This window comes from Drosophila subpulchrella, chromosome X, assembly GCF_014743375.2.
Source record: "Drosophila subpulchrella strain 33 F10 #4 breed RU33 chromosome X, RU_Dsub_v1.1 Primary Assembly, whole genome shotgun sequence".
Lineage (NCBI taxonomy): Eukaryota > Metazoa > Arthropoda > Insecta > Diptera > Drosophilidae > Drosophila > Drosophila subpulchrella.
In genome coordinates this window covers 28,704,885-28,730,473 of record NC_050613.1, presented here as the reverse complement: position 1 = coordinate 28,730,473, position 25,589 = coordinate 28,704,885, and the positions used below count along the sequence as shown (strand labels likewise).

The window sequence follows — 25,589 nt, the reverse complement described above, 5'->3', positions numbered from 1 at the left end:
TATGTCTCGCATTTAGGACCCCATGGGAAGTACGGAAAAATTTGACATGAAAATGGGTTAAAATTTAGACCACCGTTAAAAAGAACAATTTTAATACAGAAAGTAAGATAATTCAAGCACAAACTCATAGAGGTATCCCAGGTCTAAATCGGAATACAATAACTAAAGTTATGGAATCTAGAAGTGCAGTTTTGGTCTCCCATTCAGGACCCCATGGGAAGTACGTAAAAATTTGACATGAAATGGGTTAAAATTTAGACCACCGTTAAAAAGAAAAATGTTAATACAGAAAGTAAGATAATTCAAGCATAAACTCATAGAGGTATCCCACGACATGAAAATGGGTTGAAATTTAGACCATCGTTAAAAAGTAAAATTTTGATACAGAAAGTAAGATAATACAAGCACAAACTCATAGAGGTATCCCACGTCTAAATCGGGATACAATAACTAAAGTTATGGAATCTAGAAGTGCAGTTTTGGTCTCCCATTCAGGACCCCATAGGAAATACAGAAAAATTTGACATGAAAATGGGTTAAAATTTAGACCACCGTTAAAAAGAAAAATTTTAATACAGAAAGTAAGATAATTCAAGCCCAAACTCATAGAAATATCCCACGTCTAAATCGGAATACAATAACTAAAGTTATGAAATCTAGAATTGCAGTTTTAGTCTCCCATTCAGGACCCCATGGGAAGTACTGAAAAATTTGACATGAAAATGGATTGAAATTTTGACGATCGTTTAAAAGAAAAATTGTAATATAGATAGTAAGATAATTCAAGCACAAACTCATAGAGGTATCCCACGTCTACATCGGGATACAATAACTAAAGCTATGAAATCTAGAAGTGCAGTTTTGGTCTCCCATTCAGGGCCCCATGGAAAATACGAAAAAAAGCATAGACTAATCTCTCAAAGCTCTTTGTTGGGAACACCTAATTATTATCCCAGATACAAACGATATTTCACATTTGGAGGGAGAGCACTAGCTAATATCTGGGGATTCTGCTAATGAAACGCTTAAATATGCATGAGGTTGGTGTGGGTCACAAAATCCTACTCTTTTAGTCGGAGGAGAAAGACTTGTGAAAGCATAATTTCTGTGTAAATTGTTTCCGCCAAACTATGCAACAATAATTCCGACTTTTTTCCTCCCCTGAGCATCGTAAATGCTTTTGTTTTGTTTCCCTTCCCGCTCGCTATTATTTTTGTATTCCCTATTATTTTAACTTTTTGCGTTTCCTTGCGCTGCTGCTGTTATTTTTACAAGTAATTTAAAAATAATTTTAAGAGGGGGTGCCACAGGGCTTTTGGCCGGGTGCGAAGTTTGCTTTATTGACATTGTCACCCCGGTTGAGCTCAGCTCGTGACAATGAACCAACCTGGAGGACGACAGCGAGGATGGCTATGGACTACGGACTACGGACTACGGACTACAACTACCTCGGCAACGACAGGATAATAAAATTGTGAAACAACTTTTTAATGAGAAACACTTTTTGCACATTGCAGTGGCCAGGGGGATTCCCGGTAGTCGGTAAATTGTTGCCCCCGAACGATGATGATAGCCACATAATGATGATGAAGATGGAAATGCTTGCTGATGGCAGTCGGGAAAGTTCAGGGCAGGACGTTACAGGACGCTCACCTGTTGCCGTATCACACGCACACAAACCATAAAGTACAAAATATAAACTATAACTATGCCCTCCATTTCACGATCGATTCTACGGCCACGTAGTGGAAACTTTTTTACCAGTCTATCGGGTCTTCAATTAACAATGAACATTTTACGCCGCACTACTGCAAAACTGCAAACTTTCCGCCGTAATTGCCCAGAAAAGTAACACAAATGAAACGCATTGACGCTTAATTACTTTTGCTAAATGGCACGAGCCCGGCAGCCATCTACCATTCCCCATCCCGCATCCTCCAACCTCCATCCTCGTCCTGAAAAAGTCCTCTTCGAATGGGCGAGGCAAACAGGAGGAAAAATGGGAAGGATGGTCTGAAGGTGGAGCTCCATTTGGCATGCGGGTGTTTGGCTTTGGTTTCGCTTCTTTCTCGGCAATGCTTTGAATTTTACCAGAGTCGTTGCAATTTACGGCACTCACTTGCTGACTGAACCGTCTGGAATTGTTCCTGCCATGAGGAAGTACCTATTTTGAATCAATGGGTTTTTAATTTTAAAAAGGTTTTTTACTCTTATGTATTTAATTAATAAACCTAATAGATCAAGGGAGTTAAATGCATTTCATCTATAGGACTCATCGTTATTACAGGGATAGCTCATTATAAATACTAGTTGTCTCATTCTCTAAAGTAATAGACCTATTGGTTTTAAAGCATATAACCTACTTTTTCTTAATGGCTCATTAAAAACATCAGCTTTATCACTCCATGAAGTAATAAACCTTTTGGTTCTTAAGCATACAACCTACTTCTTATCGCCAGAACGATTTAAGAACTCTTCCAACTAGTACACCATTTCGTACGGTACCTTTGTATTCTAAACCCCAAAACGTATTACCCTGATTGCAATCGTGTAGCGTAGTGAACATGTGAGGCCTTTAGGGTGCTGCGAGTCGGCACGATTTGACTTTTGTCGACGTCACAATTTGGAGAAGTTTACCCACTTCTGGCGCCGCACAAAACTTGGCCCAAAAAGTTGCCCTGCCACTTGGCAAATGCAAGTTTTTGATTAAAAGCCACCGCCGCCTCCTGCTCCCAGTTTTGCAGTAGCAGTTCCAGCAGCCAGCAAAGTTTTATGCCAGGGCTAGAGCCGGAGAAATTGTTAATTGAATGCATTTGGGGTCCTTGCAATGTTTGCCTGTGCGTGATATGGGGCACTTTGCCAAGAGGCAATGGCAAATGAAGGAGCTGGCTGGCTGGAGGAGGAGGGGGGACTCCGGTGGAGAAAAACGGTGCCCAGGAGCAGCTGCTTCAATGTGCGCTCCCACTTACCCAAAGTGCCGCACAAACGCTTTGCCAACACTTGGCATCGACGCCATGGCCTGTCCAACACTGACTGAGAAAGAGAGAGTACTGGTCAAGCAGTGTTGATCAAGGGTAAAGCTGCGATCACTCAAAGGTTATGCTAACAGTGTAACAAAATAGTATTAATTAGCTGTGATTTTCCTTCTAACAAGTTTCACTGCAGTTAAAAGGATTCATTAAAGTTCAAACCTCTAAGGGTTGGCCAGCGTAGTGATACCAATGTTGGTTAATTCGTATTAACTAGCCACGTTGGGCCAAGGAGTGTTGGTCAACGGACTTTCTTAGATAGAAGTTGGTCTGTGGTTACACCTATTGATAAATTAAATAACATGTAAACACTAAGATAGTGTTGGCCAACGCAGAGCTGATATGAGAAAAGTGTTGTAAGAGGCACGAAAAACGCTCCTTAACCAGCAAACTTACAATGCTTGTAATTTTTATGAGGCAAGCGAACCTGGATAACAGAATAACGCTCACCTCAATCTCCGATGTATCCAAGTATACAAGTGGTTGGGTGGTGGTGGCATTAAAAATGCATTGGCCAGCTCGTTTATTGTAGTTCCCTGGCAGGGATTTGGTTTAGTTTCGTTTAGGCAGGCAGCTCACTTGGAGGGTCTGCTGCAGCTGCAAGGATTCCACTCCATTGCAGGAGACACACACTTTTCATTAGCTCAAAGGAAAGGAGGACTGAACGGAGGAGATCAGCTCAGGTGGGGAATGGAAAGCCCTTAAAGTTAAGCGCATGAGACCGGAGCAAAAGTTGCCTTAAAGACTTTGCCAGTCAATAATGACAGAGGAGATGGGATACCGTTGCCACTGCCATTGCCGTGCCGTGTGCGTTTGGAAATGGAAAAATGGATGCGGATGTGGATGCGAATCTGTGCTGTGGCCACGCCCTCTCAGTGTCTGTGGGCGTGGCAGCTGAATGCGAGGAGAGCAGCCCCCAAAAGCCCGAAAAGAAAAGCAGAAGCAAAAGCAGCTGCAGATTTTCTATAAAAGCCGAGGCTAACGAGATTTGATGAATTGCAAGTCTTTGTGAATGAAGCTACAAGAAAGCTGCAGCATGAATAGCCCCTAGGCACCACTCCCCCACTCTCCGCCCCCTTTTGCCGACCACCCTTTTTGCGCTTTTCCAACTAAGCCAGGTCCGCATAAAAAAACCCATTAAGTGGTTTAAAGCAGTGAAAAAGCGCACACAACAAGCAACACAGCAAAAGAAAAATGCAGTTGACATGAAAGCCAGCCAAAGGGGGTGGTTGGTGGGCTGTGGGTGGCGGAGACAGACAGTTGAACAGCTAAGAGGGGCTGGAGCTGCAGATGGAGCAGCCATGCTCACCCAGAAGATGAGATAAGGAACGCAGCCGCTGGAGGAGGACAAAGCAGCTTGACGAATTACTTGGCAGCTGCTCCTAGTGAAAACTGCAGGAAAAGCGGGGAAAAGCGGGGAAAAGCCGGGGAAATGCCGGGGAAAGGCGAGGCGCAAGAAATTTAATTTGACCAACATTTTGATGTATCAAGTTCAGTCGGAGCCGAAGATTTATGACTTGCTGACAGAGCAAGCGGAGCAGGAACACCAGGATTGGGACGTCATGTCGGCAGAAAGCAGAGAGGAGCAAGTGCATCCAGGGCTTATGGGATCATTTGCAGCTCAGAGTTGGTTCCTTGAAGTATGCCAAAGAAAAAAGCGAAGACGATTGTGTTGCATCTTTGGCGGGTGTTTAAAAAGCTCCAACAGCTTTCGTGGCTTTAATTGAATGCGAGTTTTTAAAATCATGATGAACTAAATACCAGGCCTTGGGGCTTTGATTATTTTAGTAGTGAAATGGAAAGTTTTATATTAAATCTTTCGTTTAAAACTTATCTATCTAGACCTTTAAGCCTCCAGATCTGGAATAACTTTAACTTAAGCTCCGCTCTGATCAAGTTACAACTCCAAAAGCTTGCAGAGGAAAGCTCTTAAAGAAAAATGAAAGTAATCTGACGACTATTGAGCGCATTTCCCATTTCCACTTGCCTCACGTAATGAGCCCACTGGAAATGAGGAAAACAAGGCCTTGACATCGAAGCCAGTTTGACTTGTGGCGATAATTGCCGCGATGTCTGTGATTCCAACCGTGACGCGGACAGTGACTGTGACTACACGAGGAGAAAAACTATTTTGAATGTGGGTGGAGATGCATAAATTACTAGGGTTTTGAGATCGCTTTTAAAGGTGTCTAAAAGTATGCAGTGAAAAAGAAAACCATCTTTTGGAGTGCATACTTTTAGACAACCTTAGAAGTGAATTCAAAGCCCTAGTGATCCCCATCGATGGATACTATTTCTCCAAAATATATAATACAAATATATCTATCATCCGTTTTCAAAAACGTGCAGAAAAGTAGTAAATCAAACTTTATAAGTCAGTTGACAACTTCAGTTTAGTTTCAGAGCTCCAAAAGCCTTTCGGCCCCATTCGACTCTCGTAGAACTAGAAGGAAGGCTAAGATTGAGATCCTCTCGAGATGGCTCGACTTACGGCTCTGAGCATAGCGGTGGTGCTTCACTCCGTGCTGGGCATCTCGTACTACTACTACTTCCGCGGATCACCCGGCTCCGCTGCTCCTCTTCTGGGCGCCTGGCTCTTCTCGGCCTGTGTGGTGGCCCTGCTCCAGGCCACGAGGATCTTCCCCAGCGCCCTGCCCACCGATCACGGGCGCTTCAGAGGCAGGCATCATCGGGGCAATCAGACATCCTGGGCAGCGCTCCTCCTGGAAACGGGCATCTGTTGCCTGGTGCTGGATGTGACCCTGACCAAGCTGTGGCACCGCATAGAGTCCCTCTGCCAGTGCGCCATTGTGGGCGTCCTTCAGGCCTTGGCCGTCGAGGAGCATACCTTCCTGGCCTGCGAGTACTGGACTTTGGGCCTGACCACCGGCCTGATCGGAGCCTGTCTATTGTGGCTCACCCTCTGGGCCACCGCGCTGCCCCGGAAGATCCATTGTGGCCTGCTCGACTGGCGCCGCTCCCTGCATCACCATTGTTCCTCGATGATCTTCGGGCCGCTAGAGCCGGGCACTCCCATTCCGCCCCAGATGCAGGAAAGCGCCCAGAGCTTCGCCACCTAAATCGGAAGCGGGAGCTGATCATCCTGGGCCCATAACAGCTTATCAGTTCAACTTGAGTCAATAGCTAAATTTTTGGGTTAAGTAATGCTTAAAGTGTTTTAATGGGCACAGTGAGGCGATCGAATGGTTTGGTGGTGACCCAAAATACATAAATAGTTCAATAACTTCGTCAATTAGATGCCAATTTAAAAATACCTCTAGGAATGTTAAATTTTGTTCTTTAAAAATCTTTCTAATGTTGGTTATTTTATCTGTTCTAAATTGTAAATCGCTTGCAGAACGGTGACCCAAGAATATTCTTTCAGATCCATAGCTTGGCAAATTAGATTCCAATTTCACACGTCACACCTCTAGAAATTTGTGAATGAAATCTCACTGTAGTGCTTTAAGATTGTACATAAAAATGTTTGAAAAATTGATCCATTGAATTAGCAAAACCACTGTGTCTCCGCCTAATCGAACCAGTAAAACAAATTGCAAACGGACAACTACCGACTACTTGCGACTGGTGGCTGGAAAAAAGCTGACATCCCCACGAAAAGATGTGGAAACCCGTTTAACCATATCCACATGGCCAAATGGCAATGCGGAAGAGGACGGGACGCTGCCTCCGATCCGAGATCCAGAGGCGACACGCCCCCAAAACCACGGATTTGGAAGACGGAACCAGCGGATGGATCAAAACAAAACAAGTCAAGTCGATCGACAACGAAAACGAAAACGTTAGCGATAACGAAACCAAAGCTGTGATGCGCGATCGATGGCTGTAAACTTGAACTTGAAGCGTGGCCAAAAGCGATGGGCACGGCGGCGACTGGCAACTAGCAACTAGCAACTAGCAACCAGCAACTTGCAACTAGCCAGCAGCAACATGCACAGCCCGACACACGCAACAATGCCGCTGAAATGCTTCCAGAGAAGTGCCAGCCAAATGTTGTTGATGTTGTTTGTTGTTTGCTGATGCTGGCGTGTTTTGCACTGGCTAAAAGTGCAGTCGGAGCTGCAGCCAGTTGCCAATTGCCAACTGCGGAAAATTGGCCGTCAAGCGATATATAAAAGCCAAGCTTGCAATGCAGCCGAGTTAATCAAAGCGCGTCGCTCGCCAGGAAAAGTGCAAGTGTTTTCCACGCTCCCAAAAAATATTGAAATCGCAGGCGAAAATCAGTCGAGGTGAAAAATTCCATTCCTTTTTTTTCTGTGTTTATACGAGATTCAATGATAAGTGAAAAATAATAAATTCTACATAGAAGATACTTTGTGCTGAAGATCTAGTTACAATTCCTTAAGGGAGAACCATTAAATGGCATCAAAGAAATTAAGTTGATAGTTAAAAAAATGGTATTGCCAAATAAGTTAAATGTAACTTTAGAAGTATAACAAATAACGAATTAGCAGGTTGAGTTATTGATTTGTATGTTATCAAAACGTCTCTTTAAAGTTTCAGACTTTGTTAAATGCAAACTAACATGGTTCTTTGCCTAGAAAACAAATTTAAATTAGTACTTTTGTTTGAATTTAGCAAGCCTGTTAATTTTCGTACTATATATTTTCCCGCCTCGCGTAGATGCTGTGCCACCGACACTTCCACATCCACTGCCACCTCTTCCTGCTGCAGCTCCTGGCGGTGCCCCTCCTGCAGGGATCCCCCGTTTCGAGTCCGGAAATATCCAATAAGGGCTCCAAGTCGCCGAACAGCGTGCAGCAGCAGGTGCAACAGCAACAGCAACAGCAACTACAACAGCAGCAGCAGCAGCAGCAGGAGGCCCACCTGAATTCGCTGAGTGCCTATGCCAGTGGCTATGACATGGCCCAGAACCAGGTTCAGACGCAGGTCCTGTCGCCCACGGATCCTGCGTTCAAGCCCTCGTACAAGATGCCCGAAATGGAGACCAACTTCACGCCCATGCAAACGGCGGGAACTCCCAGCGTGGCCAGCCTGCCGTCGACTCCCATGCTCATGCAATACCTGCCGGCCCAGTCGATCCAAGATGGTACCGGAAACACCGTCCAGTATCTCCAGCTGATCCCCACCCGACCAATTATAGTGCCCATCTCGCCGTATCTTTCGGCTGCTGCCGCTGCGGCTGCTGGACCTCCGGCCATCTCCGCCGGTGGACAGCCGGACTTTGGGGGACGGACAGCAGCTGTGTTGAGTGCACTGCCGCCAAACTACGCAGCCCTCCAGGGATACGCCGCCGGGTCCATCAATCCGGCCGCTGCCTTCCGCAACACCTACAGGATCAATCGCGAGGCCAAGGACAAGCACTTCCCGCCCTCGTTTTCGCTCAACCTCAACGAGTATCTGCCGGCCTCCTCGATGGGACTGGCTGGTGGCCACGACACCTCCGCCAATGGCCCACATTTGTACCTGAGGGCCAGACCTTAGGATATAAGCTACCTCCAAAGTCTCACCACGTCTTAGCCTTTAGAACTGTTATTTTTTGTTGTTAACCATACGAAAGTCCCGAATAAAGATTTATAAACCAGTCATCGAGCAAAGAGTTAAGAGTTAAGTAATACAAGTTACTTTTTTTAGGCTATATAACACACAACTCTGTAATAGTACAATCTGCATGGCTCAAATTACTTTTCTCAGAATTCAACACCCACGACAACGATTATAATTTGAACCCAAGACATCATATAGCATATATGGCAAAACCCTAAATCCATTTTGCTTTCCTTTTAATTTACATAACTCCACTTCGGCTGAGTCACTGGTGTCGTTCTTCAGCGGGCTTCCACCTTTCGTTTTCACACCACAACACCATCCGTAGCTGGTAGATGACCCAACCTAACGAGTCCCAAATAAACCCAAATGGAATCCAGACGTTACGGTTTCCAGACTGTTTATTTGCACAGCAACAAATGGGGGACAGTGAGCAAACAAAAACAAACCCCAGATGGAGGAGTACCTTTGGAGCTGAAGCTAAGAAAAACGAAGGTCGTCTTGGACAGAATGCACAGCCACTGTTTTTTGTTTCTCTTTCATTTGCGTGAAAGTGACCAAAGACCCCATTTCACGCCCGACCGGAACAGAGACGGTTAGTATGTACATAGTATGTTCATGCCACAGAAACCTTGAGGTTGCATCACATGCCGCCTAGCCATTTCATCTGTCTACTCCTAATTGTCACAATTTGACAAATTCATTTGGCATTAACTGGCCCAAATCGAAACAAAGCTTTCATTGCCTCCATTCCACGTCGTGGCGTCTCTTTGGAGGGGGTAAGTAAAGGGGCTGAGCCCAAAGCATCTTTCACTTGCCGCATTAAGTGGAGCAAATGCCCAACGGCCTTTCATTTTTTGGCGGCCAAACACTGACTGTGCAATATACCCTGTGCTTGGAAAATTTCTTAGTCACGATGATGTTGTTATACAGAATGCATTTGGCAAAACGCATGTTTCAAATATTAGTGAACTTAAAAACTATTTTTGTTTTAAATATTTTACAAAACTCCACGATCTCTCAAGAATCTGTTATACTCGTTTAAAAATGCTGCTACATAAGGCTTAAGAAATCTTGAGCTTTTAAATTGGAGACTTCTTAAATCTTAAGCTGAAGAATTCGCGCTTGATTACTTATGTGTTACAATAAAACATTTTACTCATTCTAAGTCTTTAAAATCTTTTTTACTCATGCAAATCATTTTAGCTTTAAAATTTCAGTAAGTTCGCTCCAAAAAATTGAATTTCTAATGCAATTACTGGGAAGGTGTTACAATTTTTGCCATACCCCTCTGGAGTTAGGGTATCAAACGCAATTCGGGGGGCATTCCCTGGCGCACTGAGTGCCACAATTCACTTTCAATCACCGACCATTCCACATGTCGTCGATGCACCGACGATGACGGTGATATATCCACGATGATGTGGAGGACGCCCCGTGGCGGTGAATCCCTAGTAATGGGATTTAGATGATGGCTCGGACGGCCACTTGCCGCTGAGATTTGGCTGCGGAAATGAGAGGTTATCGATGCTCGGACTTTGGCTTTGAATTCGTAGCTCGATCTCGATTAATCGCCGTGTTTTCCTGTAGATGACTTACATAGTTGTTTCGAAGGGGTGTGCGCTTCACTTGTCCGACTTTGGTATAAACTTTAAAGCGCGTAAAGTAGCCTTTGTTGTTGCTGGGCGGTGCTCGCTTTGTTGTAGCTGATTGAGTTTGAAATGGTTTCAATTTGAGTTGCCGAGTGGCTGAGTGGCTGGGTTGCCGAGCTTGCAGCTATTCACTTTCCTTTTCAATTAATTGCCGCAGCTCTAAACGGATTCAATCCGCCTTTGTGATCCAAGCATCCAAGCATCCAACCACCCATCCATCCTTCGCTCATCTGCATCTCTAGGTGGTCAATGAATGGCGACTATTTGGTTCCGATATGCGAGATTTGAAACCCGAGATTCGAGGTCCGAGATTCGAGACCAGAGACCTGAGAGAATAAGGCGGCACACTATAAAACGTCGTGTCAGAGCTTCGCGCCGTTGCAGTCGCCTCAGCGCTCGTCTAACGCTCGGTTCGGTTTTAGTTTGTGGTCTTTGGTTTTGGTTCCCATTTTTCTGCTGTCGGACTTGGCTCAAGTTTGGACTTTTGCTTAAATTCTTTTTTTTTTTGGTGCACCGAAGTGTAATCCGTGCGAACTGGTGAATGTTGTCTGTGCTGGTTCGCTCAAAGGAGTGATCATCGTCATTTAGTCGGATCAAGGCGGTCAAGCAGCCCCATCATCATCATCTTTGGCGCAAGTTATTATCATCATCAGCGGAGGCGACCATAAACGGGATACTGTAATCATGGTGCGTATGTAACCGACCAGAAAGGAATGACATCTCAAATGGATAAATCACGAGCAGAAAAATGATATGATAAGAGTGGTCACCGCATAATCAAAAAACAAGAGAAAACGCTATAGTCGATAGCCTCGATGATTAGATACCCGATGTGTATTGATAATAAGAACAAAATCTCATATAAATTAAATATTACAAAGTGTGGGAGCTAGACAGTTTTTAGTGTAATAGTCGTTTGTGGACGCTATAGTGGGCGTGGCACCCTGCTGAAACAAACTTGCGCTGCGCAAGAAGCCCAAGAATCTGCATACCAAGTCCCAACATTCTAGCTATAGTTTCCGAGATCTCAGCATGCATACGGACAGACAGACTTTCCGACGAATCTAGTACACCCATTTACTCTCTATTTACCAAAATGTATAATAATGCCGAAAAAAGAACATGTATTATGGAGAGAAAGGCATGTAGAGCCGCTATTAGGCGTTTATATAGGTGTCCCAAAAAACGAAACACAAAGATAGCTTAAGGACTAAACAATATATAATCATTAATTTAAAGATAAAATATTTTGAAAACACTATTATAAATATATTAACAGATAGAAAATGCAAAGAAAAGAAAAACAATAATCATATATCGATTTTTACATAAGCTCTTATTTAGACAGCGAAAATAGAGAGAATGTGTGATTGAGTTGTTCGAAAACAAAATAACTCTAATGAGCCCGACTGAGACAATTTCATGGTCCGCGAATTGATTAATGATATGATATGTCACCAGGGGTATTATTTTGGCCGGACAAAAGGGGGAAAGTTGGGTGCGGTAGTCGGTCGGATGAAGAAAGATATAGTAATAGGGGAATATGGGCGAGTCAAGTTCCCTTTCGTTGGAAAACTAAAGCGGAGAGGCCAACGAACTCTCCGATTTGCAACGTTTAAGAAAAGAAAACTTATTCAGTATTTTAAGTGTCTGACATTGCCCTAGAACCTCGTTAGACTTGAACTGCAATTAGCCGATCTAATCGAAGTTTATTCGCTGGCCCTGTGCAAAGTTCGTGTCTTGAGTCTTTGGTTTTTGTTCGATATTTTTCGTTTTTCCATTGTTTGTTTTGCGCTTGTGTTTACACTATGTGTGGTCAGTTTTTGCTTCGCGAATGTTTCGCTGGTGAGGGGGGCGCAAATTACGCGTGTTAACGATGCGCAGTCCATTAGCTCCTTTGGGCCATCAATCAAGCTGCGTTTGCATCTCATGTCTTATGTCATTTGACCTGGTTGGAATCATTAGCCGCCAAAATAGCCAAAATAACTTCGAAAAGCTCTGGATCTGGGGCACGCATGCGACTCACTGACTGCAACTAGTTTTGCAGAGTGTGCAGCATTTGGCGGCAAGTATTTCAACATCCACTGGAATGCTTCTTCATCGCGTGACAAATAGTCGTAAGTTGCTTGGTCAGAGCTTGCGGTCTCGAATCGAATCGAAGATTTTTGTTTTAGAAAGGCCGCTCTGCAAGTGGCTTATCAGTTGGTGTGGCCTTCGCCAGCAGGTGCAATTGCGAAAATAGGATGGAAATCGGAAGGTTATGGGTGTGGGTTTGGGGATTTGCCACCCACTTGGGGCTTGGCCTGCGTAGATTCCACACCGCATTTGTCTCAAACCACAATCTATTCATCTTTCCACTCCATTGCCAAAAGCTGCAAACAAAAACTTGGGGGAGATCCCGTTCCCGCCCTTTTCCAATCTTTAGCCAAATTAAATGTGGTCAAACTCAATTAAACGCATCAGTGGGCGTGGCCGGTTCGCTGCTCGGCGAAAGGCGCCAAAACTAAACCTTTCACCAACCAAAATTAACAAAGAGACACAATTAATTCAAGTTGCGAATACACTTGCTGCTAAAATGCTCCAAGGTCAGCTTTAAAGTTGCGCGAATTGGAATTAAATGTATGGGATTGCGTGAAATAATATTACAAATACAAAAGATTTATATATTTTGTGGTTAGCAGATGACAAATCATTGCAGTATTACATTACATTTATATACTTTTATATCGGAAACATGTGTTAAACACAGTTGACTACCAATAAAGCGTCTGACAATTGCACTTTAACAAAAATTGACCTGACCTTATGTTGATCTTCTTCAATTCACAATGAATTTTTATGTTTCTTTGGAATTACGTTTTAATAATCGTTTTGAAACGGGTTTCTTTCCAAAATATTAAAGCCAAAACATCATCACGTATGAAATATGAAAATATTTGAAAAGGTTGAAACGTGGGAGTTATTTATGTTTAAAGATTTAATTATCGTATAGCTTAGATGTCCTTCTATTTATTTCCTCCATTCAGATGTTGCTTCACCTGCTCCTCCTATCCATCGTCGTGGTAAGTGGCGTCCAAGGTGTCCTTTCACCACCTCCTGGATACGATGACGACACCTCCCCTCTACCACTTCGCTTGGAGGACCTGGAGCGGGATCAGGAACAGCTCCAGCACCTGGATCTCAATCGACCGCCACTCCTGCCCAATCACTACGAATGGCGACCGGATGTGGCCGCCAGTCTACCGCCCAGCTACATTCAGGATGCCGCTCAACGGGAGCGGGAACTCGAGCGGCTGCAGCGGTTGGAGGAGCTGCGTCAGCTGCAGCGGCAGCATCAGCAGCTCAGTTCGGGCTACGCCTTTCCCGCCCACCTGCCGGGTTTGCTCTATGTGTGAGTATTGACTTGGTTTTGCGGAGGGCTTTAAAGCCTCCTCAAGTTCAAGCCGCCGATCTGGGGGTTTAAAACCAGCTCCGGAAAAGCTTAAGCTTTAGCTAAGACCCAATGAAAGTTCGGTCGTTGTAAACGGCACGGGTAAAAGCTTAAATTTGTGCTTCGACCGCCTAAACTCAAAGCTCAAAGCTCTTAAGTCCTTAAAAAGACGTTTAAAAATTGAAAACCAAAAACGAAAAGTGGTTACCTTCGTAATGGAAACATTAAACTTTATAATTTGGCCATTAAAAACATGCTGTAATTTTTTTGAGAACGCCAAAAATCGTTATAGAAATCTTATGATTACGCCCTTCACTCTTTTAAGAACACAAGTTCTTGAAATAAGAACTAAGTAAGTTCAACGTTGCTTAAATCGAGAACAATTCACTTTCATCTCAAATCACAAATACTTATTTTCTAAAAAAAAGCTTTTAAACCAATAACATTTAATATGTCCTTTGAAATTGACAATTTTCAAAAAAAGATCGCTGGGAAAAGCCGTGTTATACAAGATTAAAACTTAAGCACTTAAGCACACATAAACTGTAAGTAAGTTTAGTAGGCTTAGGTTTAACCTAGTACAGAATACTTAAATCATTGAAAATCTGTTAAAACACCTTTAATTAAACAGGGAATTCATTTTCAACCAGAAGGAGCTTTATAGTGATACAATAAGTACTTACTTAAACTGCTAATCAATAACAAAGTTCACTTAACCCTCAACCACAGATCAGAACGGTTAACTCTTTAATGGCTCACTGATTGAGGGCTAGTTGGGCCGTTGATGGACGTGTAAATTGCTGCTTGGGGATTGGGAATTGGAAATGGAAATGCTAATGGTGTGGGCAATTGAAAGGAGCTGTGATTTTGGCCGAAAACTATCGTTTTCAGCCAATTTGGGATGGTTAAATTGGTTGGTTAGTGGCTGAAAGTGTTGAAATGCCAGCATTTCACTTACAATGGCATCGGCTTCCGACAAATGGAGCAAACGATTGGGGTAATTTCAAGAGATTAAGCCGTTGGTTAATCAGCTTCTTTTTACCTCATTTCAGTGGACCCACGGCAGCCACGCCCACTCCCACGCCCTCGGCAGCCACGACCACAGTGTCCTCCTCTTCAGCACGATTCACAAAGCCCATAGTTCCCTACGATTTGGACTTGGGCCCAAACGGTATTCAATATGTGACCAATAATGCATTGCCCCTGCCAGTGCCACGCCCCCTTGGAAGACCTCCTTTCATCTATGGATTTACCCAGGGCAACAGACCCACCAGCAACCATCTGGTAGTTCAACCCCTGGTGGTTCAGCAGTCCAAGCAGTTTGCCTACGCCCCTGCATCGCCACCACAGCGACATTATGCTAATGGACCTCGAGTTCCACTGCCATATCCCCCGAGTTTTGTGAGCATTACTACTCGAAGGCCCGGATCGGAGAGGTTCAGACCATTCCGGCCATCGCAGCCAGATCCCACGCCCGACTTGTTTGCCGGACGTTCTTCGAAATCGCTGCTAGACTCGTATATCCCCAGCTGGGAGGTTCTGCGCCTGATCAGGGAACACAGTCCTTCTCCGCAGCAACAGGGAGGATTCTCACCCATCCAACGGCAGACGCTTGCTTATCCAGCTCCGGCGCATTTGCGACTCTATAAGCGAGATTCCCAGGAGAACCGAGGTGCCAGAATCGTGAAGAAGTCGCTGGGACAGCCCGGCAAACTCAAAGAAAACTAAGAGCACTAAGCTTTTTAGTTCGGGTCTAGCCTAACGATTTTAGTTTTTTGTTTTTTAGAATACCTATAAATACGAATATTTATTGCAGCGAAAATGAAATGTGTTTTATTTGGAGGAGGGTTCCCAAGTACATTTATTTTTGCAGTGAAAGCATTAAAGAGCATATTTTAAGTCTACACTACTACGCTCTGAATTTTTCTGAAAACTGAGATTGAATGCTCACGATTTTAGTATTTGGTCCTCTTACTTACTATCGAGAACCAATGTTCTTGAAAACGAAGAAAGTACTCTTGATTTTTTAGATCGAAAACTACATTTCACCGTTAACCAAGTTAACAGACTTGTTTAAAAAACAAAAACTTCATCTTCATTAATATAGGTTTTTGTTTTTTCATTGATTGCTATTTTGTTATTTTAAATACTGATCCTGAAGTCAAAACAAATTTGAAAGAGTTGAAGTTTATGATGGCCTGAGGATGGATGGCTGTTTATGGGTTCAAGGAGTAATAAAAAACGAAGAGGTGAGCCTCGTGACTTGCGACTCCCAAAAGGAGTTGGTTCCCGCTGCCCCAAAAGCCGATCGATCGGCGATCACATAACAGCAAATGCGGCATGTACCATGCAGCATCTTCAGCTCCCCATTTAGAGCCAGGCTAGGCCATCGCGGGCCAAAAGCGAAGCCAAAGCCAATCGAATCAAATGTGCAATATGTGACTTTGTCAATGAGCCAGTTGAGCCCCAGAGCCACCGATTCCAGCGATTTCATCGATTCCTTGGACTCGGATTCGGATTCGGAATCGGACTTGGACTCTCCCCTCGATGCTTTGCTCACGTAATCGCGGGCATACAGCAAACAGCCCGCAATAACAAACAATTACGGTGCGATGCCACTCTGAGTGGCCACAAAATTATGATTTGTGTGGCAGTGTGCCGGGGTGCAGAGATGCGGCTTCGAAATCCAGCAGACAGAAGACAGAAGACTGAAAGACGGACAGGTGGAGATTTATGCAAGTAGGAAGCGAAGATGCTGCAGTTGCGAGTTGCAAGTTTCGAGTTGTGGCAGTTGTTTGCGTTGCCGTTTCGTTTCGTTTCGGCCATCTCATGGCTGTTAATGAAGCAGCCAGTGGCACAAAATTGCTGCATTGTTTGTCACCCATTAAATATGCAGACGGCAAATGAGGATGAGGATGATGATGATGGTGACGAGCAGCCCTGCCCTGTTTTTAAGGGTGTGATGGCAATGTATTTCCTGAATGCAGTTGATTCCGGTGATGACGTGCACCACACTGAACAAAAAAGCATCAAATTAGCATTTAGAAAAAATAAACAGCTGCAACTAGCAATCCCCATCTTCAGCTTTTCATCTTTTATGAATAATGCTCGACCAACAAAAATTATACAGTTTTTCTAATTCAATGATATTTCATTAAACCTAAAAGACTTTGAGATTTATAAAAAAGACTTGTAATATTTTTATGGTAAGAACAAGGTGGTTTATTTCTTGGTCAAAAGCCAAGAAAAATTCCACACAAAAACAAAATTTTAATAAAAATAAAATAAAAAAAAATGTAATAAGCACCTTTAATATATTATCTTCACTTTTATAATCGATACCACTGCTAATTTTCGCTCAGTGCAAGGCCAGTGACCTTCTTGTGGAATCAAATCTCCAGCTCCAGTTTGTGCCATTCAAAATACATCTTAGGCCTGATCGCAAGTCTGCATTCCAAAGGGTCATTCAGAAAGGTTTGCCCTTTGTGGAAGATGAAGCCCACGGTTAACCTTCTCGATCTCTGCTTTATATGAGATCCGAACGGTAGGCCTCTTTATCTGTCTGGGTCAGCACAATAAATATAAATAATAATAATAATCATGCCGCTCTATGACGGCTGACTAAGTGACATTGTTGCACCTTTAAACAATGAACTAAGGTTGAGGTTTTGGTTTTGGACGCTCGATTGTGCAATGTTGGCTTAGCCGAGGCTTCGATTCGCTCCGGTCATTCATTGTTGGCAACGAAATGGGAATCGGCATCGAACTTGTGCGGAGATCCAAGAGTTAGGAGGAGCACAAAAGAGTGGCCAACTTGTGAGCTGACCAACATTTCAATTGCTTTTCTCGCTTATCGATGCACGTCCATCAAGGCGAGCCTGAAGAAAAAGCAAACTGAAAGGCGAATCGTAGGTGGTACGAATTGTTGATGCCGCGAATGGGGCTAGTCCATCTCCATAAGTTGAATCTGCTTATTCAAACAGGAATAGCTGTACACCGTTAAAAAAAATGATTATAGTTAGCTTTTCTCGCCCTATTTTAGACTACTTTTAGTTGCCGTCTTGACTTTGTATTTCAGTATAAATTCGAAGAGCAGGGACGAAACTACTTTCGACAGAGCAACCATGTGATTGCGAATGAAGTTTTAAGTTTTTAGTTTACAGCAGTGTTCAGTTATCTGCGGCTTTTTATCGTTATCTCGCTTCGCTTAGTGTCGTGTCTGGTGTCTTTTGACAAAACGGATTACCAAATCCCACCGGCGACGAGCCAAACAACAAATCCCCACTCTTGTTATGCCATTTCTTCTTTGGCGCTGGCTCAATCCCAATCCCAATCCCAAACCCAAAAGCCAACTCCAAATCCCAGGCCAAACCCAAGCAAAGACAACTTAATGCGCCAATTAAAGTGCCACTACACGCGGACCTCTGGCACTCTCTATTTTTTTTCTCATCTGGATGCTCTGCAATTGTTTTCATGCAAATTTCTGTTTCTGTTTCGATTGGTTTGTGGCTTTGTGTGGGGCTCTGAAATACAGAAAATTATTATAATGAACCCAAAACGTATTCACTCAAAATGAAAGGCCCCGGAATCGGACCTTAGTGAAGTCAAGTCCATCCATGCCTTTGTCACAAGCTAAAGTTACGACAATATTTTTATGACTTTGAACTTGAACTGGAAAAGCGGAGACAAAAGCGCCGCTCTTTTGTCCCCAAAGAAATTGGAAAGGTCTCTCGGCTTCCCCCGATCTTTGGGTGGGTAGGTATACATAAGTTGGGCCCTTTGTGAAAGGTTGCTCTCCCATGGCGAGGCAAGGTCGTTCATGTGATGATTCTCAGCATAGGAAATGTGGCCTTAGAAATATCTGGATACCAAGGGAAACAATTCAGAAAAAGTACAGAATGAAGCTTCGATAATAACATGCATATGCGTTTTGCCATAGATTAATGTAGGAAAATATACTGATACCTGATAAAACATGTAAAGGAGTATACAAATTTATCTTGTCTGGGGAAAATAATAAACTAAAATCGTATACAGTTTTTTTAAATAATTTCATGCATGCTACTAATAAACACCAAGTCTAGATGGAATAAAATATAATCATTTTTGGCCAAAACAGGGATTTCTATTGGATGCGCTAACATTTGAATACAATGGAAATGAGTGAAGACCCTATTTTATTACAGAAAACATTATAAATTGGGAAACTAACTATTGAATCTCCGCCTATTCCTGCGCCGTAAGCTTAATTTCGCCGATTCCGCAACACTTTTTCCGTGCCTTTCTTCTACTTATCTGCCAGGTATCTAAAGCACTTTGTTTACAGTTGGGGCAATCCCAGGCAACCTACACCTTCAGTCACTCAACGATACAGATACAGATACAGATACAGATGTATGGGTATATATGGAGAGACGTGCGGTGTCATTGGTGCTGAACTTCGGTACGCTTGGCTTCTTCTTTTCCCGTTCCACGAACAGCGATCCACGATCCACCTTCGCCTTTGGCTTTAGCTGTAGCTTAAAAAATTCAACTTCAACTCCAACTCCGGAGCCGATATTCCAGCTTGATGCAACCCGAAGACCAAGTGGTTTCTGCTGTGGTTGCGATATAAAAACAGCGAGCATCGCCGCGCCATCCGCAGTAAGAGGCGCGACTTTTGAACGCTAGCATCGCTCCGAATACCAATCTGAATCCAAAACCAAAACCGTATAGAAAACCAACGGACCCGGTCGTGTTACCCATAGTATCCGATATATATCTCACATTTTTTTTATTTGTGGTGCCGCAAAGACAAGAATTTTCAAAAGTGCATATCCATATAATCAATATCGGATTGTGTGAAAAAGTCGCTGCGAAAGCGCATTGTTATCTGGATTCGCCATGAGATTAGCATTGATATTGGTAAGAGTAACGCCAAGCGTAAGATTATACAATCTCCTTTAGAAAACCCGGAAATCGGACCCACCCACCAATCGAATTGTGCAATTTGTGCGGAGTAAAAACTAGTCGGCGGCTGACAAATTAATTTGCATTCAAGTGGTGCAGTGGCACCAAAGCCGGCTTGGTCAGCTGGTGGTTGGTGGTTGGAAAGTGGTTTCAGTTCAACCAACTCGACCAGGCGAAGATGCAATGAACTCCAAGCTCCCGCAACATGATTTATCGCAATCTTGACCTTTCGCTCGCTCGGCTGACCACTGGCCACTAAATACTGACTACCGGCTGCCCTTCTGACACTGCCCTTGTCCAGTCTGTGTCCGCACTTCGATGTCCATTCATTTCCATGTCCGTCGTCATCTTGTCCATCAATCAACGCGCTGAGGGAGCTGGTTTGTGTTGGGATAATCGTCTACTAATTGGACGCAAAATTCCGCGGTAGAATGCCAGACGATTGGTCAAGTGGCCCCAAGAAATCCGTTTACGCAAATGCGCACACAGAGCGAAAAAAGGATGACGTTAATTGATATTAAATGCATTCAAAAGATTTGACAATGATCACACTTTCTGCCTTTCGTTTCACCTATATAAATTCTTTACACAAGAATTTCTTTTATATTTGACACTACAATATATTAAACAAAAAACGATCTCCTAGCTCTCTTTAAACATAAATAAATACATTTTTATTGACTTTTTATGAAATTTAATTTTGTTTGTTGCTATTGAATTTTAAAAAATTATTAAAAATGATAATCAATTCAAAACAAAAGTTATATATATACTATTAGGCAAACCTTATTTTTAATCAATTATTATAAAACTAGCTTTTATTAACTATCAAAAACGCAAATTATTTGAAAAAGTTTTAGGTGTGGACAATATCGATACAATTTTTAATGTTTTATCACCATTTTAAGCACAGAGCAACAAATTCGTCAATTAGATATCGTTTGGAGCATAATGTTTTCTAGATTGTATGGTTTTTTTTGAAAAAGATTCTTAGATATCATCAGTGGTATTTTCCCAGTGCTGGAAAATCTCGAGCGGCGTAAACAGAACTCGTTTTCTGCAGTCGCCACTCGTGTGGTTACATAAAGTTATTACACACCATCGGAAGGGGAAAGGGGGACCTCTCAGCCACTGGCAGGATAATCTGTAGTTGTCTAATTTACATTTTATTGTTGGCTTGGCTTTGACGTTGCTGCTGCTGCTGGGGATGATGCAACAACGAAAGCGAAACAATAACCAAGACGCCACACCACAAAAACTGAGCAAAATCCGAGTCCGACTAATTTGCACGCGTTGCGTGACGATCGTTTGCCCCGAGTCGCTGTTGCTTTTAGTTTTTAGTTAGTAGTGAGTAGTTTGTGATTTGCAATGTTCGAAATGGCAATGGAAATCCCATCTCTGCCACGCAAAAAAATCACCCACAAAATCAGCTACTCGGTTCGATTCGATTCTTTTTTCCAGGCAAGTGAAAGGTGACTCCAGAGCTCCGATGCAATTAAATTAAATTATTACAGCAAATAATTGGCAAAGATAAATCAATGCGAAAGACAGATCTAACGAGTTGCTGCTGCTCCTTCTGTTTGGGAGCTCGGCGGCTTTGGCATCTTATATAAAGCTCGTTGCTTTCTGCTCTTTGGCTCCCACAGCTCAGGCCAGCGTTTGACAAAAATTCGCAGCTGCTTTGTGGCAAGTCTGCCGAAAAAGCGAAAAAGTCTTCCTGCTTAACGGCTAAATAACAACTGCTACATAACGACAACAACGAACGACTATTAAAATGACTTGACACACTGTCCCAGTTTCGGGTAACACACACTTGCAACTTACACTCACCTACCTACCGACTGGCTGGCTAGATAATGGAGTGACAAATTGCAATTAAAACTTAACTACCAGCCAGATAGCCGAATTTATTGCTGGACATGGAAAACCGGGAGAGGCGCGGGCTTCAATTGCGTCCCAGTGCAAGTCATTTGGCTGTAGTCCATAAAATGGCAGATGATTTGGCCATGTTATTGCAAATTTAATGGTCACTCATTTGCCATTACATATAGTGACATCTGACATTTAAGAGTTATGGTCAGCAGAGGCAACTATCGAGAATGCCCGCACTGAACTAGCTTGATTAACATATTCTCGGACTAATAACCCATAACTCGCGTGTATCAACAGCAGTTATCGACCGTAACTCATAATAGTCACCCAGATAATCGATTCATTAGCCTAACTGTCACCATCTACGAATCAAATGACTGAAGGCACAAACTGCGAACTGCGAACGAGCGCTGAAATCAAAAGACTCAAGACACGAACTCGGCAACAACGAGATTCAATTACAACACCAGTTCGCTTGATGAAATGCCAAATGTGAAACCTCTTCTCAGCATGTGTTGTACGTTGACTTGGTTTAACGATCGATATTGAGAGCGAAATCAAGACGATGGATGGTAGATGGTGGATGGCCCACAGCCTTTGTCTCCAAGTCCCCTTTTGTCGCCCTTCATTGTCTTCGCCCAGAAACCTTGAGCCCAAACCGAAACAAAAACCGCCGTTTTGCACAATCCAAGTTGGGTTCACAGCTAAACAAAACATTGGTTAAATTGCAACAATGAACTTGATGGTAAATCCATATGGAAATTAAGTGCCAGAGTGCGTGTTAAATCGGTTCCAAGAACTATCCACTTCTTTCCTTTTAAGTGAATAACATTTCAATTTGAATTTTAAGTCAATCAAGCCTTTTTTTTTATTTTCCAGGGCACTCTTAGTGCTTTCCTGTGCCTGGCCAGCGGTTTGAGTCAGTCAGAGGCGAGTGGGTCAAAAGGCAATGGCTTTCCCAAAAAGGTCACCACCCTGAAGAAGCGGCCGACCAAAACGCCAACCACGGCGCCAATCTCCACCAGCAGAGGAACCACTCTGAAGCCCAGTAAGCCCCGTGTGAAGATTGCCAAGTCTGCGGCCACCAGAAACCCCACCAAAGCACCAGCTGTTGCCGAGACATTTGCCAATCTGCCCGCTGATGACCTGGAGTTCATCAAGGAGCTGGACAAGCAGTTCAAGCTCCACGGAGACAAGATCAAGATCAAGGTGGAGAGGGACAATTCCACGGGCAGCGGTGGCAAGAACAGCAAGCGGACCATCGAGGGCGACTTAGGGTGAGATACCACCAAACACCATTCAACTACTTTACTTTACATGACTTTCCTATTTTATAGATACGGCTACTCGCATCCTGGCTATGATTACACGCCACCCAAGTTCATGTTCTATCCGTACTCACAGCACGATATCCCCACGGGCTTTGCCCATCGCCAGCCACTGCCGGAGGAGCAGGAGCCGGAGCCGGAGCAGGCGGAGCCGCAGCAGCCAGCGGTGCATCACCACAGCCACAACCACGAGCAGGTGACCAGCGTGACTATCGAGCCCTCGTACTCCTACGAGCTGAAGCCCCAGACGAGCTACGAGACCCAGCCCCAGCACACGGCCCCTGAGCAGCCGCAGATTGATCTGCCCCAGGAGGAGGCGGAGGGTGCTTCGCATGCCTCTGCTGGCTACCAGGAGCCGGTCATTGTGTTGCGCATTCCCGGTCCCGCCAAGTACGCCGCCCACTTGCAGACCCTTCTCCAGCAGTATCTCGAGATCAGGGCGGCCCAGTACCTCAGTTTGCTCCAGGAGGCAGAGCAGAACCAGCAACAGCAGCACCAGCACCAGCATCAGCACCAGCAGCAACATGCGGATCCCCCGCAGCAATATGGGCCACCAGAACCGGCCACGTACCACCAGGAAGTGACCTATGCCCACCAACTGGCACCAACTCCGGCGCCCGTGCAGTATGCACCCATCGACGATGTCTACCAGAGCTACAAGGGTCGCCACCAGCAGCAGTTGCAGCTGCAGCAGCAACAGTACGAGCCGCAGCAGTACTACGCGCCCATGGACTACCAGCAGCCCACTCAGTTCTACTATGCTCAGCCGCAATCTCATTTGCAGCAGCAACCTCAGCTCTACCTAATAGCAATGACCCAGCCGGAACCGGAAGCGGAACCGCAGCAGCATCAGCACATCCACCAACACCAACAGCAACAGCAACAGCAACACCACCATCATCAGCAGCAACATCAGCAGCCAATCTATGTGCCAGAATCTGATCCACCCACAGCTCCTGGTGTTCCGGAACAGGAACCGGAACCTGAGCACAGCCTGCCCATCACGGAGAACAACCCGCGACCCACCCACACCAAGGTCATCTTTAATCCCTATCCCTACCAACAGCAACATGAGCAGCACCAGCAACAGCAGGCTGACGACGAGGAGCAACATTCAGAGGGTGAAAGGCCGTTCAACTACCATGCCCACAGTCTAAAGATGCGCCAGGGAAAGAGGGCGGCCAAGCCGGAGCCAGCGGCTGAGGACGGGGCTTCCGGATCGGGATCCGGTGACCATCGACTGCAGCAGATCAGGGAGTATGTGAGGGAGAAGCTGGGCGCTGAAATGGGTTCGGCCGTGGAGTACAAGACGACGCAGCTGCTCGAGGGTTGAGGTTCTGATCCATGTTCGCCGGGGGGATGGGAGATTCACTTAAAATTTAGCCAATTTCTTGTGTCAAAATTTATGACGAGTGAAAATAGGTCATCGCAAGTGCCACGAAAAGCGTTAGAAGTCTAAAATCATGTCTAAAGGTTATCTATAGAATTGCTGCATTTCGTAGCATCCTTATAGACACCTCCACAAGCGATTTCAAACCTCTAGAGAGTTCTGTAGGTAAAGATTTCCCAAGATTTTGGAGATCCAAACTATTAAGAGTAACGTAAAAGTATGCCCTATACACATTTAAAACGTTAAAAGATATTCAATTAATACTACTTGAATTACCTTTCAATATACTGCTGCATACTTTTAGGAGCTTGAAACATGGTTTGCAAAAGTCTATAGAGATTTGAAAAATATGCCTGCCTTTTGGAACCCGAAAACAAATCCAGCAAGACAGTAAACTTAAAGTGAGTGCCATCCCCCCAATTAACTCGTATTGTTAACACACTTTGTGGTTGCTTCTTGTGCCTGATATCCGTTCATTAGTATTTATTCCAAGCTAGGGGAGTAGGAAGATCCCGAGGGTGATCCTCCAGCTCCACCACCACCACCACTCATTTCAATCCTGTCCACGATCCCCAAGCTGCAAGGCCAAGGCATACTTTTGGGCGAAACTCATGGGGGAAGCCCAAAGGTGGGCTTACTTTCTCCCCTTTTCTTCGTGGAGAGGTGCGGGACCAGGGGGTTCACTCCACACATTCGCTTTTCATTATTTTGTACGACGTTTTTTTTATGTTGTTTATATGTTGTTAACCAAGAAAATGTGCTGCTGATCATCTGTGCAATATTTAGTCTGTAATTAAACGTGCTTCTTGAATTTACTTTTATGTACTTGTATCTTTGTATTATTAAACCGAAAAAGAAAATGAAACTAATTTGAAAAAAAACCAAGCCCAGAGCCTTTTTATTTTATTCGTACTTGGCAGTAGTTGGCCTATTCACGGAAGTCACGCACGAAACCCATAAAAATAGCATCGATACCCGCGTAACTTCAGTATTAAGAGCTCAATGATTTCGCCATGAGCGTTACGATATATTTTTGGAAAAAATAAAGGACCTAATTGATGGCTGACACGCAACTGAAAAAGGCGGTAAATGCCGCTGGAAAATTCCAGAGAAATTTGGCGCCGAAGGGGAAGTGGCACTCGAGAGTTCACTGTTTTTATATAGATTTAATTTAGCGAATAATCTGTATCTGCGATTTTTGTCCATGGATCACCAGATATTGGGATCGACAAGCTTATAATGCTTTCAAGAAATAATGATTGCAAAAGGAAGGAAATTCAGTTTAGGACCTTTTTAGGCTTCTTTCAGACGCAAATACCCGGCCTTATATTGTCCTCTTTTAATCTGAGGGAAAACCATGAGTTACATTTATAAATAATGATAAATGAGGAAGGAGTTCCCTTTAGAAAG

General features: G+C 44.0%; 4 protein-coding genes across 4 annotated transcripts; all 4 read left to right on the top strand.

Annotated features, from left to right (window-relative positions):
* The first annotated feature begins 5,406 nt into the window (after positions 1–5,406).
* Positions 5,407–6,194, top strand: LOC119557425. Its single transcript, XM_037870176.1, has one exon. It carries the CDS (start codon positions 5,507–5,509, stop codon positions 6,107–6,109), a length of 603 nt encoding a protein of 200 aa, XP_037726104.1. The 5' UTR covers positions 5,407–5,506; the 3' UTR covers positions 6,110–6,194.
* Positions 6,195–6,474: 280 nt separating this feature from the next.
* On the top strand, positions 6,475–8,495 carry LOC119555995 (formin-J). The gene is made up of 2 exons (XM_037867725.1): positions 6,475–7,279; positions 7,674–8,495. The coding sequence occupies exon 2, from the start codon at positions 7,674–7,676 to the stop codon at positions 8,493–8,495; it is 822 nt and encodes a 273-aa protein (XP_037723653.1). The 5' UTR covers positions 6,475–7,279.
* A 2,168-nt stretch (positions 8,496–10,663) lies between these two features.
* Positions 10,664–15,368, top strand: LOC119555994. Its single transcript, XM_037867724.1, has 3 exons — positions 10,664–10,897; positions 13,237–13,601; positions 14,693–15,368. Exons 1-3 carry the CDS (start codon positions 10,895–10,897, stop codon positions 15,366–15,368), a joined length of 1,044 nt encoding a protein of 347 aa, XP_037723652.1. The 5' UTR covers positions 10,664–10,894.
* A 3,919-nt stretch (positions 15,369–19,287) lies between these two features.
* Positions 19,288–24,994, top strand: LOC119557417 (putative mediator of RNA polymerase II transcription subunit 12). The gene is made up of 3 exons (XM_037870165.1): positions 19,288–19,544; positions 22,341–22,738; positions 22,799–24,994. Exons 1-3 carry the CDS (start codon positions 19,524–19,526, stop codon positions 24,120–24,122), a joined length of 1,743 nt encoding a protein of 580 aa, XP_037726093.1. The 5' UTR covers positions 19,288–19,523; the 3' UTR covers positions 24,123–24,994.
* The last annotated feature ends 595 nt before the right edge of the window (positions 24,995–25,589 follow it).